The sequence below is a fragment of the Spermophilus citellus genome (genome assembly GCF_964194105.1).
Source record: "Spermophilus citellus genome assembly, chromosome: 14".
Taxonomy (NCBI): domain Eukaryota; kingdom Metazoa; phylum Chordata; class Mammalia; order Rodentia; family Sciuridae; genus Spermophilus; species Spermophilus citellus.
The window spans coordinates 72,047,993-72,066,705 of NC_138194.1; the positions used below are offsets into that span (position 1 = coordinate 72,047,993).

At 32.5% G+C, this 18,713-nt stretch overlaps 1 protein-coding gene across 33 annotated transcripts in view; it reads left to right on the forward strand.

Moving 5' to 3' along the window:
• Positions 1-18,713, forward strand: part of RIMS2 (regulating synaptic membrane exocytosis 2) — a gene marked incomplete at both ends in the record, with an annotated part of 602,684 nt that overhangs the window by 519,870 nt on the left and 64,101 nt on the right. For 15 of the 33 annotated variants that reach the window (XM_081266168.1, XM_081266157.1, XM_081266187.1 and 12 more), the window contains one exon: positions 7,891-8,132. The exons of the other annotated variants lie outside the window; for them this stretch is intronic. In XM_081266168.1, the coding sequence (XP_081122294.1) occupies positions 7,891-8,132 (242 nt within the window). The remainder of the gene's footprint in view (positions 1-7,890; positions 8,133-18,713) is intronic. 33 annotated transcript variants of the gene reach the window in all.

The following is an 18,713-nucleotide window of genomic DNA, read 5'->3' on the forward strand; positions in this document are numbered from 1 at the left end:
AGGTCTAATGGATTTTCTGGACTGGTCTGTACTACTCTTAGCCTATATCACCTTAAAATTTGGCCAAACTCCACTACTCATCTTAAAACCATAGCATGTGCTTTTTTTACCTCTACATTTTTATTTATAATATTATATTCCCTTTACAGTTTTCTTTTGCTCTTCTTGTCACTGTTTTTACCCATCATTCAAGACCCAGGTTCCTGATTTTCTCATTTTCAATAGTCTCTCTCCACTGAAATCTTTTGAGACCATGTTTTGTGTCTCTTGTTCTCTGATACATAGTACTTTTAAAAAATTAATTTGTGTAGCATTTTTACTTTTATTTGGCTTCTTGTGCTCTTTCCTTAAATAATGACCATGTCTCATTCATTATTTTTATTCACCTCAGGGCCAGATCTACCATAAGACTAAGTGGAGCCTTTGCACAAGTTAGAGAAAGGTGTCCCTCTGGGTAGATTATTAGAAACAGACACTTACTTTAAGAAGACCACTTAGAGAAAATCCTCTCTTTATGAAGAACAAAGTATATTCTTTCTTCCCTTCAGTTTCAGCTCTCTTAGGTAGGAACAAGGAGCACAGGCACCCTTTCAACCCCCACTTGCTCCCTTGGGACCAAGCATTAAGTACATGCAAAGGAGATGTTTGCAAGGAATCAGTTAATTAGTGTCAAGATGTTTACTATAGTTAAAATTAGCTGAGTTCAGAAATGTTTGAAGGCCTGAAAATTCAAGGGAAAAAAAGTAAAAAAGAAATTAGGCCATGTCTCTCAGGATAATACAGAAGTAGCTAAAATCAGAGGAGAGATCATTGTAAGATACATGTTACAATGAAAACATCTAAAATCATAATTCTTGTATAATTTTATCATAACAGCAAATAAAAGCAATTGACACTTATTATTGAAATATGTATATGAAGTTTTTGCATTTAGATTCTTTTTTTATGAAAAACAGAATTCAGCTAGAGAGAGACCAGGGAAATACAACTAACAAAATAAGAAGCATTGAGCAATTGTCATATGAGGGTAAATAAAAATAAATGATTAGAAACCATAAGCACTGTGCAGTAAACAGAAACACATAGTTCTGATATATAAAGTTATAAATTTAGAGTTTTTCCTAATGGCAACTTTCATCAAACTCACAGAGTGGGTCTGTTATTCAATAATTTTATGGGAGAATTTATAAATTCAAGCAATAATAAAAGATTAATGAATAGATAGGCTGAACAGTTTAAGTAAATTTTTGAGTGCTCAATTAGTAAAGGAACATTCCTAATTCTTTTAAGGATTTAGTCTTTATAAATTTGTCCCCTTCCAAGAAAGTAAGTCATGAACTCTCCAAAATTCCCCTTTGGTGTGGTGTTTAGAGATAAAGCAGTAGGCTGGATTCCAGGTCTGTTGACATAATAACTCATGCAATCTATGTTCTCAGTCTTAGGGCAGCTCTGATGTGCATCCTAATGGGCAGATTAATAACAGTAAAACTTGCAGAACATTATTTTATTCTAACACATCCAGGTCTTATTGTCTCTCTGAGTTCATTTTTTACTATAGAATGGTTTTATACATTTCCTCTAACAACCAAACTTATTCCTGCCTCATGGTATTTTACACTTCTTTTCTTCTGAAACTTAGAATATTCTTGCTCTACATTACTTGGTTTTGTCATTCAGGACTCAGCTCAGTCCTCTTTGGAGAAGCCTTCCTGACCACCCTCTTTAATGTTGTCCTTCCCCTAAACTTTACAGGTCCTGTTTCTCATTTTATTATAATTTTCTTAAGCTCACTTATCACTATCTGAAATGATCCTTTGTTGATTTGTTTATTATCTTTCTCGATGACAATCTGAATGAGGGCTCCATGAACACAAGGGCATTCTGTTTGCCACAAAGTAGGTACAAAATAAATGTCTTTTTTGGAAAAAAAATATTTATTTTTTAGTTGTAGTTGGACACAATACCTTTATTTCATTTATTTATTTTTATGTGGTGCTGAGGATCGAACCCAGGGCCTCGAATGTGCTTGGGTGAGCGCTCTACCGCTGAGCCACAACCCCAGCCCAAAATAAATGTCTTTTAAATGAATGTTGAAGTCCTGAGAATAATGACAAAGGGAAGCAAACTCAATCTAAGAAATAATTCCTTTTTTAAGGATTTTCTAAAAATCTCTAATGTATTGGAATTTTAGGTATTAGCAAACTGTTGGAGAAGGAATTTTGGAATTACAGACCTCCCAGATGCTCTTTAAACTCCTCTAAGTAAACAGTGACCTCTTCCATGACCACTGGGGCACTGCTTCCTGCAATGACACCCAACACTTAAGACCCTTAAATATAGCAAGTTAGATATTTTTGACCAAAAGTATTAACAAAGCTAAGTATTGCTCCCTACTTCTGGACATTAATTTCGTGCTATCAGCATACACATATATTCTCCAATCCATTTGCAGGCTATGGTAATACATGATAGCATATTAGTAACACACATTTATATACAGTGCCTGTAGAAAAGTTAAAAATCTTAAACTTCAAATTTCTATCATCTCCATAAATCAAAGACTGACTTAGAAAAACTCAGCTTTTCCCTACTTTTCAGAGAGAGAAATTTTCTTCAATTTTTGACCTAATTAGGGTTCCTTGACATTAGAGTTGGTGTTTGAAATTTCAGGTATAAACCCAAACCAAGTTCTTATGGAGCCATATTTGAATTTTACAACTCTTGTCAGTAAATTAATCAACAAATTATATGGTATTATTTTTGCATCCCCATATTTGTGATAATAGATGCTCAATAAACATTTGTTAAGTAGATGATTATTACTTTACTAGCCTAAAATTGCAGATACTTAATAAAGCTTGTTAGATGGTAAATGAGGATAATAATTACAAATTTCACATTTTTGGAAAGAATAGTATTTAATACAGAGAAGCTTATTAATAAGGGAACTTTAGACAGGAGTAGAATTCTTTGTTCTTGTTCTTTCCCTGCATGGAATATGCCAGAACTCAAGAAGCCATCTGTCCAATGACTGCCAACAAGTGCAGTCAAGAATGAATTCTAGTCTTAGTAGGTTAGCTCCTGGCACCGCCTCCAGGGATACAACAGTATCCAGGAAGGTAAAGGAAGGAAAAGAAAATAAGCTTTTCAGGGTACCAAGTTTGGGAACTCAGCCAAGCCTACTAGATTTGTTCCTATTCTATCATTATTGCTATTGTCTTCTTACTTCTGAGCTCTACAAGACCTCTCCAGCATCTTTTCCCGACCCACAATATTATAGGTGCATTCCTAGAATTAACTGTCTACTCCCTCTTCATTTTTTTTTCTGTTCCCATGGGGCAGTTCTCATACCCCATCGTATAAGCTGTTGGGCCCCCTTATGTTGTTACCCACCAAATTCTGAATTATTTCAGTCTGTAATTCCTTATTTTCTTTTCCTAACCTCTTTCCCAGTTCCCAAGATAATGAAATATTTGTTTTGGTATGACAACATATTTTATTCCCATTGTCTTACAAATTCAGAATTTTAAGAGCCAAACCACTTAATTATATTCATTCAGATCCATCAATTAAGGGTATGGGGATGTGGCTCAAGCAGTAGCGTGCTTGCCTGGCATGCGTGTGGCCCGGGTTCGACCCTCAGCACCACATACCAACAAAGATGTTGTGTCCGCTGAGAACTAAAAAATAAATATTAAAAATTCTCTCTCTCTCTCTCTCCTCTCTCACTCTCTCTTTAAAAAAAAATCCATCAATTAATACTTTTGGCCTGAAAAGCTAAAAACTTTATTCAATCACATATTGTTCTAGTAAACCCTAATATGCTATTTATGTCTTTGAAGAATATTTACATATATTTCACTTCCCTTTTAGCTGTTCATTACTTTTCTTCTACTGATTGACAATACTAGTTTTTGCCTTTTTAAAAATTTTTTCTCAAAATATGATTTTTTCAAGAACTGTAATTTTGTCATACTGTTCATCATTTGCATTGGTAATTTTGCATATCTTACTTTTATATTACAAAATGTATGAGGGCTTTATTATTTTTCTAAAGTCAAAAATTTAAAGACCGTGCATAAAACAATATTTAGAAATGTAGAAGCATTGTCTCCTTCTGGAACTGAGCATCGTATATCAGTAATACTACAGCACAATATTATTATGCAGTAATCTGTTAGGATTAACCATAATGTATCTTACAACACATTATTATTGTGTAGCAATCTATTAGAGAGCCATAGTGTATCTTTAGCCTATGGAATGAACTTCATGGTTTGAATAATTTAATTCATGTAATAAAAAAAAGTGATGTTGGTCTTTGCTTATTTTTTTCATTTGTTTCTCTTAGTTTAATTTCTTATTTGCCAAAACTTTTTATGTTTATTCTGGAAAAAAACAAAATAGAAAAAGAAATGAACATTTTTTTAAAAATATACCTAGAAAATAGTCAAACTAATTGTATCACAATGGTTACATTTTATATTTTTCGCCTATCCCCATTCTGAACATATATTATTTTTCTCCATGTTCCCTTTTTCCCTTCGTGTGTAGGGGATTGATGCATCATGTCCTGAATCCAGGTTTACTCAACTATTTAGTTTAGCAAGAAGTGTTTCTTTATTTCTGGTTTAGTGAATTTTGGTTTCTATTTATGCCTCTGGAAAGCCTCCAGAGTTTAAAATTGCCTGTGTCCCCTAGTAGTAAGGGGAATCCATATTTGGTATGTAGGGTAGCCAAAACTAAACTACAGATATCTGCTTTCCCTCTCTCATTATGAATATCTTTTTATGTAAATAAATGCTTTTTATATCTGCATTTTCTAAAGTGCATTCTACTTTATGTGCTTTTAATTTTTATTTTATTTTATTAGTGCATTATGACCATACATAATAGTGGAAATCATAGTGACATGTTTGTACACAACAATTTGATTAATCTCATTCCCCATCCCCCTGATTATCATCCTCTGTTCTATTGGTCTTCTTTCTAATCCACTCTGTTTTTGTTTTATTTTGTTTACTTCTTTTTGTCTCTAGGTTCCATATATGAGGAGAAAACATGCCACACTTGACTTGACATTCTATTTTATTGATGATCATAATTTATTTAAACCCCTCTTCACTTGGACATTTATGGGTTTTCCCCCTTGTTTAAATTTCTTGTTTTGTTTTTGCATTGTAATCAATTGTGCAGTAAATATCGTTGTAGCTAAATCTAAACACACAGCTAAGTTTTCCCTTATGACAAACTCTAAAAGTAGAATTGCTAAGTTAAAATTCAGACATTTAAAAAAATTTTGATACATATTGTCAAGTTTTACTTCAAAAACTTATCACTGAGAGTTCCACCAGTAGTACTGAAATTCAACATTTTACAAGACCCCTACCAATCCTCTCTATCAGAATGGAACTGTGCTTTCCTAACCATATTGAACATTCCCAAAAGTTGCCCATATTTAAAATTCTTTACTACAAAGCATTACACAAATTAAGAGTCCCAAAACTAAAATTTTGGTTAGTACCTTTGCTGACTTGCAACACTTTCTGCTTGTAGTTTTAGATGCTATCTAGTAAGGAAAGAAAAGGAAACCAGTAGTGATTTCCTAGACTCAATCTCTCCCCTAAGAACTCCTCACTCGATAATAACAGTTCATAAACTCACCCTTTGTGATGTTTCCAGGAGATGAAAAGTAGATTAATTGTACAAAATCTCTAATAACCCCCTTAGTAATAGTTCACAATAAAAGTTGTTGGGTTGAAGAAAAGTGCACATCTATAAAACCAAATTGTTATTAAAATGTTTATCTGTTTATCTATAAATCATTTATCAGTTTCAGTTAGCATTTTTCTTATTTGATTTTCCTTAAGTTCTGTATACTTTTATATCAAGCCATGAAAATTAAAATGCAAAAATCATTAGTACAATAAGGAGTTTATCTTTGGCCTCCTTTATAAGTAACAGGTTGGGAGTTCTTAGAAAAGTATGTTTTTGATGAAAATTGGTATAAAACTGGAGCACTAGGTTAATCTGACTAAACCTTAGTCTCAATTAAACTTTGACACTTCCACGCTATTTCATGCCTTTTTTAATGGCAGCATACTATGAAAATAATACATTGCATCTTTGTATTTGTTGCCCCAAATCCATGGAATAAGAGATATTTGGGGAACAAGGAATTTCATCATTGAAGGAGACCTTAAAGATGTTGCAGTTCTATATGTTTAATGGGTGCTGAAGGGATGATGATGGCGATAATACTGAGAAGAAAGAACAAAATTTTTGTAGCTCTTATTATGTACCTGGCATTCTGCATAGTGCCTTGCTTATATTTTCTCACTTATTGAATGAGGAAACTAAGTCCCAGAAAGGAGAAACAATTCCCCCCAAGATCACATGGTTAGTTAATAAAACCAAAGATCAAATCTAGCTCCTGACTCTCAGTGCCGCCTCCTGTCCACTATGTAGTGCAGGCCATGTTAAAACCACTTTAGAAATTTAATCTCCAAAGTTTTTAAATTTATAGTTATTAGTATTATTCCTACTGATTCTATTAAATATTTATATCATAAATGTTGAAGGGATTTAGCCTTATTTTATCAATTGTCCACAGGCCCTGATAGTAATCTCCATTTATTGACTTTTATTTCAGACATGCTGCTTTTTAAAACAAAAATAAAAAATAAAATATTCCCATTTTAGAAATGAGGAACCTAGGGCTTAAAGTGGAATAAATAATTCATCTAAACTAAGTTAGTTAAGTAGCTTTAAAGCTCAGACTAATAGATCTTGTCTATTTACCTCCAAAAATATATTTTACTCTGTTGCTGTTTCATTATAGAACAACAACAAAAATCAAACAAGCTTGAAATTTATTAATTTTATGCATTATAGAAACACACTCTTCTTTTGCACTCTTTCTGCCTATGTATGCCTTTTTTTGGGGGGGGGGAGGGGACTGGAGATTGATCCCAGAGGTACATAACCACTAAGCCATCCCAAGTCCTTTATTTTTTATTTCAATCCAGGTCTTGCTAAGTTGCTTAGGGTCTTGCTGAATTGCTGGGTCTGGCCTTGAAATTGTGATCCTCCTTCCTCAGCCTCCTGAGTTGTTGGGATTACAGGCATATGCCACCATATCTGGCTACCTAATTTCTCAAAACTAATATGAGTGAAAGTATGGTACATGATACTGTATTTAAAAAAAAAAATTGTGATGGATCTTCCCCACCTTTAAAAGACTGGTTATAGCCTTTAAATTTTTTTTTCTGATAGACCAAGATATTGTATTAAGAATAAGAGTTCAATTAAAACAAATGAAAAAAAGGAATAAGAGTTCAACTCAGTAGATCAGTTTTCTAATTCTTGTGCTTTAAATACTTTATGTGTTAAACACTCCTGTTATCAGAATAAAATTGAAGCAGAGACTGAGTCAAATATTGATGATGAGTTTTCCTATTCCTTCAAAACAGACCACTTCCTTCACATACTTATGAAGTATTTATGAAGCCAGCTAAATAATCTGCTTCTAGATTCACTTCCCATCTCCAACCCTTTCCTACCACACCCCAGGAATTGTGAGAAAAATCCAGAGACCTTTCTTTCATTACTCCCATTTGCAGTATTAGTCTTGCAGTAGATCATCAAACAAGCTCACATGCTAATCCTAATCCTAATGCTAAATCCTAAGTCTGATTTTGCATAGTTGCCTTATGGGTCCTGAATAGTAAATCACATTGAAAAGCAAGGTATTGAAAAAATTTTAAATCCTAAAATTATGTTCCATAGATGATAGAATTTAATTAAATTCCAGATGTTTCATCTAAAATGCCTCTTCTGTCTTTTCCCTTTTACTCTTGTCCTCACTTTTAATGATCCATCGGCTGACAGTGTCTTTACATCCAAAATGCAAAGCAGACAAATGGGCATATCAGGGAAGAACATGACCAAAAGCACCAGCATCAGTGGAGACATGTGCTCACTGGAGAAAAATGATGGCAGCCAGTCTGACACTGCAGTGGGCGCGTTGGGCACCAGTGGCAAGAAGCGACGCTCTAGCATTGGGGCCAAAATGGTAGCTATTGTTGGTCTCTCTCGGAAAAGTCGCAGTGCTTCTCAACTCAGCCAAACGGGTAGGAATTTTTATGTTACTTTTGACTTATTATTTGAGTTGTCATTAAATGTATTTTTCTCTTACTCGTTTTATTGCAGTACTGTGAGGATGATGACATGTTCCAGGAGGAAAGGAACATTTAAAACTAATAAACATTTCTGAAAACATAACCATGATTTTTTTTTTTTTTGCAGTGATCAATAAACTTGCTTCCAAGTGAAACTTGGCCACTGTTCTTGGAATGTGTGTCTTTCCTCCTCAGGGAGGAGTTAAGCTGTGGTACCCCCAGAGCCTACTGATGATCCTCTGTATGATATTCTGATCTCAGGGATATTTGCTTTCCTTTAGGTTCCTCAAGTTGGAACCAGCCAAATTAATTTTCATTCCCAGCAAGTTGCCATGAAGATGATGCCTCGTAATTTGTGTGAATAATACAGTTCTTTTAGTGCTGACAAATTAACTTCCTTTACAGTTTGTAAGCAACATTTACCAGTAGTATCAATTTTCTCACAGCAGTTTTTATTTCCCTGTTTAAACTTCAAGCAGCAGTATTCTCCAGCAGCAGGAGAGGGGGGGATTTTCTGCTGACAGTGAAGATATTCAAAGCTTTGCTGCTTTGAAATTCAGCTTCTAAATCACATCTGCAAAAATAAATTATATACAACACTCCTACTCAGAAAAGCCACTGTTAGCAATTAAGAAATTTGTGAGTCAAAGCAATGTCTTTTTTTCAAATGGGTGTTGATAATTAAACATTAAATCCCTGGTATCTTGAAAATAATAGTGTATCTTCTACTTAACAAACAAAAGCATGTAATATGGTGCTTCTTTTATAGCAAAATAAATTATAGGCAACTGGATTAAATCTAATTTATGTTTGAATACTAGTGTTTTTGTACACAAAAATAAGTAAAAAGTCTACACCACAAAATAATTTATGGTTACATTAATTCTTTGACTCAGCTAATCTTGGTTTTACAAACTGTAATGGTGATTCTGAAAACTATATAAAAATACTATATTGAAATATTTATTTGATGGTATTCCTTATGTTCTGGTTATAACTTGCTATGTTTAATGTGATTTTGTTATGGTAATTTTTCATATGGTATTTTAAAATGTTATTTCTCATTTTAACATAGAAATAGAAGTTTCATTTTTGGACAGTGGACATATAGATCACATTTATATGATTTTTAATCTGCTAATATTTATACATAATTCACTATACTGTGCTAATATGACACCTGTTCTTTTGAAATTTAGGAGTGTTTTTATACTTTTATAGTGGTTAGAACTTTATTGCATTTTCCTCTTTAAAATTTGTCAACATCTTTATATCTAATGCTTTATTTTAGTGCAGACAAACTCACTTCCTTTACAGTTTGAAAGCAGCATTTACCTTGAAAAAGCAAAGTCTATGAAATTTAAAAAATAGGAACCTAAAATGGACATTATTAGGATTATAAATTATGGGGGAGGAAGAGATGGAGAAAAGTTGATCAATAAGTGCTAAGTTACAGTTACATAGGAACAAGAAGTTCTGGTGTGCTATTAAACAGTAGGATGACTATAGATAACCATAATGTCCTATACATTCAAAAATATATTTGAAAGGGTTTTTACAGTTTAAACCATAAAGAAATGGTACATGTTGGGGGCTGGGGTTGTGGCTCAGTGGTAGAGCGCTTGCCTAGCACATTTGAGGCCCTAGGTTCAATTCTCAGCACTGCATATAAATAAATAAATAAAATAAAGGTCTGTCAACAACTAAAAATATATTTTTAAAAAAGAAATGGTACATGTTTGAAGAGATATGTGTTTAACTCAACTCAAACATTACACAATGCATACATGTATTGAAACATTACATGTATTAGTTCAAAATATATTTAATTTTTTTATGTTTAAAACTACAAGTTAGAGAGATGTGGCATTAGACCAGCTATTTAATTCCATTTGTTAGTTTTTAAATAAATATTGAGCACTTAATTTGTTCCAGACACATCAAGAATAAAGATAAGACAGCAATTAAGAAATTTGTGAGTCAAAGCAATGTCTTTTTTCAAATGGGTGTTGATAATTAAACATAAATCAATTATAAGCAAAGTTACATACAATCTAATAGGAGACAGGTTTTTAAACAGATTTCTTCCAACTAATATATCAGTGATAAAATAAAATTACAAAGAAGGTGCCTTGTATGCTCAGACACAGGCCAATTGATCCAACCTAGCATTCCAGAAATGAATTCCTGGATATGGTACCCAATCAGAGTAATCATCTCAGTGACTAGAGTGACTATTAACTAGGTAAAAGACAATTAGAAAGATCTTCCAAATAAATGCCTTAATAATCAAGGTGTAAATATATACATGAATGATAAGTGGTTATGTGTAATTTTAACATAAAATATTGAGTGGCTAGAGATGAGGCTGATCAGGAACCAGATCAATTGAGAGTCCACAGGTCACATTTATAGGTGATAGACACTTTGAAAGGTTTTCAATAAAGGATTGATATCATCATATTTGTAGTTTGTAGGCCAGTTTATTATTTATTTTGGTAAAAAATATTTGGCATTTGTCATATCAGGGAGAATCCTGGAGAAAACAGAGATAATTTTCCTCTTAGAAATTCTAGTGGGACTACAATAAAGACACAAATTTAAGTTCACATCTGGTAAAGAACATTTTAGAATAATTAGCAAAGCAGTGCAGCAATTCAAATAAGATGTAAGATCCTGAACTAAGTCGGTTGTACTAAAAATGGAGATGTGGATGATGGATTCAGGATTTTTTTCATTAGAGATGAATTTAGTCATAAAAAAAAACCTGTTATCTTGGGACTGGGAAGATAGTTAAGTGATAAGGACTTTGTATAGTATGCACAAGGTCTTGGGTCCAGTCTCCATCAGTGGAAAAAAAAAAAAGTCTTACATTTTTTCAGTTCCTATGTAATATATCACATAGGAAAAAACACAACCAGTAAAATTTACAAATCATTGAAAAACCATTTATAATTAACCATTTATAATACAGAATATATTGGAAAACTAAAATCAGTCAATATTTTTAAAGAGCACAATTAGTAGTCACCCAACTTAGCGACTGGTTGTATATGAGGAGAAAACAGAAGATGTCTCCCATGTTTCTTGCATGACTGGGTAGATGGTAGTGCCATTAATGGATATTGAAAGAATAAGAGAAAGATTAGGTTGATAAAAAGGAAGAGAGACCAATTTGATTCAGAGAACCAGGAGATAAACCTGAGACTTACAAAGTTAGGATGATCACTTAAAACCATGAATATGGCTGAAATTGTCTAAGAATAATACCACAGATGAAAAATCATTAGATTAAGACAAGACCCTATGAAATACTGGCATTTTTGAGCTGGGTATAGGAAGAGGATCCTAGGAAGGACACCAAAAAGTATGACTAGAAAGAAAAGAAACTGTGTGTGAGAGGATAGTGTCAGAGAAGCTGAGAATGTCAAAGAATTGAAGAAGAGAACGGCCAATATTTCTCAATGCCCAGTTTCATGTCTGCACAGCTTTCACATATCTCGTGTATATTTCTTTGCTAGTATTTTTATTATAGAATTATGGATCTTTTGATCATACACTGAGATTCTGTGTAACAACACTCATTTGATTTGCATGGCTGAGTTGTTACAGGTTTTTATCTTCAAAAATATTGATATTGGCAGAATTTAGAAATGTAATCTAGTTCCTTGCTCTACAGCTCCTTCCCTTATATTGCAAAACAAAATAAGTCCCCTTTGTTGTTGTCTTATTATTCAATGATATCATACTGGTTAAAATTTTAATTTTTCTTAAAATTTGTAGTGATTCCTACGTACTCAACTAATAGCTTTGACTAATTGACAATAGAATTCAGATTATCTCTCATTTTAAATACTTAGAATAACCAATAGATGTTTTCTACAATAACTCAACTTCAAACTTTCAGTAGATTTCTAAATTCTGTATTTATATGGTTATGTATATATGTTTCAAGTAAAGTTTTTTTTTAAATTTTTTGGCTTATGAAACAATGTAAACACAAGCTCCAACAATATTCAAAACTGGATTTTTCAAATTCAACTATTTAATAATCTTGTTAAATAGTTTAGAAATTAAATAATCTAAAGTATTTATCTAAAATAATGAAATAGATTTATAATGTTGGCTTTTTATTTAGTCATGAATATGTAAGAAGCATTGAATAACTTCCCCCAAACTGAGAAATATCATGTATATTTTCAGCTAATATGTTTTCACTTTCAAAGATATTATTCTATTGACTCTTCTCACTTCTGCATGGAGGTCTTCATGTTATTAAGTTAAAGCATTATTTAATGAATTATATTTTTCAATTTTGAGATGGTATTTATTGTAAAAATTAACACCACTGCATCACCGTGGATTTCAAGATCAGACAAGGCATAGTAAATTGCCTGAAGACATGAAAACTCAGCAAAATGGGATCTTCCTGAAGAAGAGTGAAATGGTTCTGGATGATATCGCAGTAATCATATGTAAACAATAACTGGCAGTGGAGAAACCATTTATAAAGCTGTGTTGGCCATCATACACAGTGGCTAAGTCACCTCTTTTCTGCTACACTATGTTGTGTTCTTCTTTGTCTGTTAGAAATTCAAATTTAAAAATCATCATTTCTAAAGAGTTAAATATGACTTGATAGGCATCATAATCTAACAGAAAGTGTAAAGAGATAAGGAGACTTGCATTCTATTTTTATTGTGGGTTACATATTATATTAACTATAACTTTTAAAAACCTGTCCAATGTATCTGAATCAGATTGCGTCCATCTGACAGAATCAATCCTTGCTGTCCTACAGGGTTTTTATAAAGATAATAGTTGAAATGTATAAGAAAGTGCTTTGAAACTTAAAATCACTTGATAAACTTAAAATAGCAATAGCCAATTCAGCCTTTGTGGGGAATCAGGAAATCAACATTTTTCAGGTATGTTGATTTTTTGAATTGCTTAGAAGACATCTAAATGTAATTGTTTTATGATTAGTTGAGTGGATGAATTTAGAGTCCAGTTGGTGAAGGCTAAGGATGCAGTTTTGGCATAATCACTGGGTAGTTTTTAAAACTATGAAACTGGATAAAATTATTTAGAACAAATTGAACCAAAAAGAAAACTAAAGACTGAGTCCTGGAACAGTCCAACATTTATAGGTTAGGAGGAGAAAGAGAATCTATCGAAGACATAAGAGAGAGAAACCATTAGAGGAAACAACAACCAAAAATAGAATATGGTTTCTTAGAAGCCAAATGAAGAAAATATTTTAAGGAACAGGACAGAATCAACTTGATGAACAATGCTGAAAGATTGAATAAGATGAAAACAGTGACTATTCCATTAGATTTGGCATGATGGAGGAATTTGGTAAAACTGGACAAACCTTGCAGTGGCAGCCAAACTCCAACAGGAGCAAGTTAAAGAAAATGAAGTGAGAAGTCAGTCTGTGAGAACAAAAACAATAGCACTTTACACTTATTGGGCATGTCATATGTCCTAGGGACTGTTGAAAGCACATTATATGTGACACAAATTATTTACATATAAACATACAACAATGTTATGAAGCAGGAATTAGTTACTATTATCCTCATTTCAAAGCAGGAAGATGAGGAATAACCTCTCCAAACATACCCAGCTCATGACAAGGGTAAACATTGAGTTTCAGCCCCATACAGTCTGGATTTGAAGACTTCACTCCTAATTTTTTTCTGTCATAGTTTAGACTATAATGGTAGAACTTCCAGCAAAGATAGCAATGTTCTACATCTGCTCTGTCCAATATAATATGGTAGCACTAGTTACTTGTACTATTGAGCATTCAAAATATGACTAGCGTAATTGGGTAACTGGATTTTAGTTTGTTTACATTTTTAATTAATTTAAATAGGCAAAAGTGTCTACTGTATTGGACAGTCCAGGTAAAGACAACTCTAGGAATTTTTATTAAAAAGAAATTTGAAAATAGTTCTATAATTTGGTGGAGATGGGATCAAAGAAAAGTTTCATTTAAAAAAAAAAACATGAAAGATGAAGTACTCATGGGAACAACTGGATTGGTGAGAATGCTTTTGATCCAAAACTTAAGTGGAGCTCATGTGTTGTGACTTGTGGTCATGTAGGGATCTGTGCTCTTTTTAGCTTGTTATAATTTATAAGGTCATGTAATACTTCTTATAATATCTAGTAACTCTAACATTTACTTAATGAGGTTGCATGATTCAGTTCCCTGGGAGATGGAACGAAATTATAGAATTTACTTTTATTTTTTAATCCAAAAACCAAAAAATGAAATTAGGTTTTATGAATATTTAACATACAATTTTACCGTGATATTCTCAGTTAGCCTGGTTATCAGATGGTAGTGTGTTTCATGCTTTTCTGGAAATATTTGCTAACTTTAACTAAACTACAATCCGAAAATGGACAAATGGCTTTAAAAGATTTCCACAATGAAACTGTAGATTGTGTGTACCACTAAGTTTGTAAGTTCTGCTCCTAGTCAAGCTCCTAGTCTTTACCAGCTCCTAATAAAGACATTCAGTGACACTCTTATCTGACAAGTAGTTCTCCCAAAAATTCTACGTTATCAAGAATATTAATAAAATATGGATTACATCTATTATTATTAACAGTGAGCCTTACCCTAAGTTTATGCTTTATATGGCCTATGGTGTTTGTGAAGTTTTCTTTTCAGCTATGATATCACTAAAACTGAATATAAAAAACTGAATTTGGAAACAGACCTTACAACTTCTTTGCTTATTACCTAATGTAATGCCATCTAGACAAACTCTGAAAACTTAATATACAAGAAGTTTATTTCTTGAGCAAATATCAGTCCAATAGAGATACTTTAGTAGGCAGGTCACCTTTCCTGTGGTCATCCAGGTTTTGAGACCCTTTTTACAAATTTTTCTTATTTATCCTCTTACATTGTAGTGTTTATTGTTATTGTTCATATAAATAATAAATAGAACTCTTAAAAATATTGTTAAGGAACTGTACCTTTACATCTACAAATGCAAATTACCTTGCATCATCCCTTCTCAAATGCAAAGGCTACAACCTTAATCAAATTATTAATTTGCTGGTGAATTTTTATGTTTTTTTTTGGGGGGGGGTACTGGGGATTGAACTCAGGGACACTTGACCACTGTGCCACATCCCTAACCCTATTATGTATTTTGTTTAGAGACAGGGTCTCACTGAGTTGCATAGTGTCTCACTTTTGCTGAGGCTGGCTTTGAATTTGTAATCCTCCTGACTCAGCCTCCCAAGTTGTTGGGATTACAGGCATGTGCCACCATTCCTGACTTAATTTTTTGGTATTTTAATCCTTTCCTAAATCACAAATTTTGTTTCTTTGCCAGTTTGGTACAAGTTTTCGTTTTCATTTTATTCAGTACTCATAAATCACTTGTTGAAAGCATATTTTACTTATTGGTAAGATTAAGACAAATGGCTTTAAAAGATTTCCACAATGAAACTCTAGTTTGGGTGTACCACTAAGTTTGTAAGTTCTGCTCCTAGTCAAGCTCCTAGTCTTTATCATATCTTCCTATGCTTATTTAATTAACCATTTTTATTTCTCTTTTCATGGGAAATACTACTTCATAGTTTTTGCTTAGTTTCCTGGTTCTATGTTATATTCAGTAAAGCCCTTTCCTCTCTGAAATTACAAACAAATTTTTAAAATTTGTGCTCATATATATATATATACCTGAAATGTTTATGATTTTTGGATGCATCTGGAATTTATTTTGTAGATAGTGAAAAATAGGGATCTTAATTTTTCCAGATGAATAATTAGTTGGATCTCGGTAATACATTTGATACCTCAAACTTTGTTTATTGATCTAAAATTCCATCCTTGGTATGCATTCATTGCCTTTATTTTTGCTATTTCTGGTTTTTCAATTGTGTTCCATCCACATTAAGTTAAAACAATACCACAGTGTTTTAATAACTAGTTATGACTTTATAATTCATTTTGTTAACTGTTTAGGGCAACATTACCCTCATTATTCATCTTCAAAATTCTTTTAGCTAATCTCTCATATTTTCTTTTCTTGGTTAACTATAAAGTTAAAATTGTATTAAAGTTTCTACTAATTTTGGGTGAGTTGGTGTGTTTGTAATATTGATTCTTACTGTTTAGTATGAAGCTTTGTTTTTGCATGGATTCAGATCTTCTTTCATTTCTTTCAGTAACATTTCCTTCAATAACATAGACCCTGATCAGATACATCAAATTAATTGAAGCAGTGACTTAAAATATGTTTGGAAATAATATTGCATTCATTATCTGCTACTATAGAAAATGGATCAATATGACTTGCTGCTTTCTTCAAAAAGGAAGGAGAAGCAGCAATATTTTCCCTTCCAAACACTAGAACTGCATTATGTTAAGTCATGTTTTAAATAAGAAGGCAAAATTAAGCTTTAATTTGTACTGTATCATCTGTAGTTCTTTGAAGCACAAACTTTAATCTATGATTCATTGCTTTTTAAGGTCATTGAACTATTTAATGTATTAATATGGCATTGGGTCTTTTGCCAATCTATGATGTACTTCCAAATATCAATATTTTCAAAGACACGAGAAAGAAATGTTTTAAATGTATTAACCAAGTGACAAGAACAAGGGCAAAAGTAACCAGAAGCCTGATCTATGATGGCTTTTTTTCCTGTAACATTCTCACTCTTCTCATTTACATGTGGTTCTAAGTAAAAATGGACAATACAAGGCATCATAAAAATAGAAAACTTTTTTTTTTAACCTAAGACAGCATTTCCCAAGGTGTGTCTTACAAAACAATAGGTCTTTGGATGCCTCTGGGTGTAATGCTGGAAAATAGAGTTTCATGGCCAAATAAGTATAGAAGACTATATAGGTTAAACAATTTTAATCTATCTTTTTTAATTTCAGGACTTCTTAAAGTCCTTTGTTATGTTTTGATGCTTTTATGACTCTCCAAAAAATAGATAAAAATGAGTAGCTTTTTCTTAACTCACTTTAATCAAATAATCCATTTTTATTTGTGAAATGTATCTTGGAATTAATATTCCTTACAATATTTTGGAAAATAGATAAATGTCCTTGTTGTTACTCAGCTATATCACTGTGGTAAAATATCTGGCATAATCAGCCTAAAAGGAGGGAAGGTTTTCTTTGGTTCATGGTTTCAGACCATGGTCACTTGGCCCTGTTGCTCTAGTTCTATGGCAGCATAGTACATCATGGCAGAAATGTGTGGAGGAGGCATGTTCACCTCATGGTGACCAGGAAAAAAAAGAGAGGAAGAAGAGGGGCCAGGGTCCCAATATCTCTTGCAAGAACGCACCCCTACTTCCTTCCAGTAGGCCCCATCTCTTAAAGGTTCCATCACTTCTCAATAGTACTAAGGATCAAGTTTTCAATTCATAGCCCTTTAGAAAACATTGAAGATCCTCAAGTTTAAATTACAGCATTTGTTTTTAGAAAAGATAGTGTAAAATAGGTAGACAAAAATCTTTGTGCTAATTAATTCAGGATTCTAAGTTATTGCTTGTTATCATTGAAAGGTCATTGAGAGAATCAGTGTCTCACATTCAGGAATGCCATGACCAAATGACTTAAGTAGGTAGAACCAGAACACCATTAGTTCAAGCATTCAATTCTTTCTGCTGTAGTTATATACCAAGCCTAATCAAATTGACCCTGAGTCTGTTTAAGGTACTGTCATTAATGTAAAATTTGGGGAAAATATATGTCCAAGGGTAATAGAAAATTTTTACTAATTTTATAATTATCACAATCAGTTTTTCTCTTAAAAGCAATTTTATTTTAGAGAATGTTATTATAATTGCATTTAAACCATAGAGGGAAAGGTATAACCCAGGATTATAATATATAATAGTACCTTATTTTTAAATTTACCTAATTACAACTGAAAATATTTTTATTTTTATGCACTAATCTTTGAGCAACATTTTTCTAATGTAATTCTTTCTGTATCAGTATTGTAGTTTTTTCTGAGCGAATGTTTATTTTTTTCTCCTTAAAAAGTTAATGATGCATTTTATGCCACTTAAAATTAATGCCTACTTCAAGGCAAATGTTTGATGCAATATAAGGATGGCAAAATATTTTTATCTTTAATCTGTTTCTAATGGTAGGTTTTTGCTTTTATGCTAGACCCATTTGGGAATTCTTTTCCTTGTGGAGACATTCTACATATTTTATTATTTGGGGGATATTTTGTTTGCAAGTTATAATTTTCACCCTGAGGGGGAAATATTTTAATGTAGCATTGTTGTAGGAACTTTAAATCCAACTCCTATTATTATTTAGTGATATTTTCATTTAATTTATTTGCATGTATTTTTGTGACAGCCAGCAAAGCCAGAGAGTGGTACGTTGAAGCTCTTGATGGTGGACAATGCTCTCCACATGTCGCAGTAGACCCTAACAGCTTACCACCAATTTCTTCTTTCCTCGTTCTTATCAATAAAGGAAGGCAATAGTAAAAGAAGTAGAATTTATTCACGTAAGAA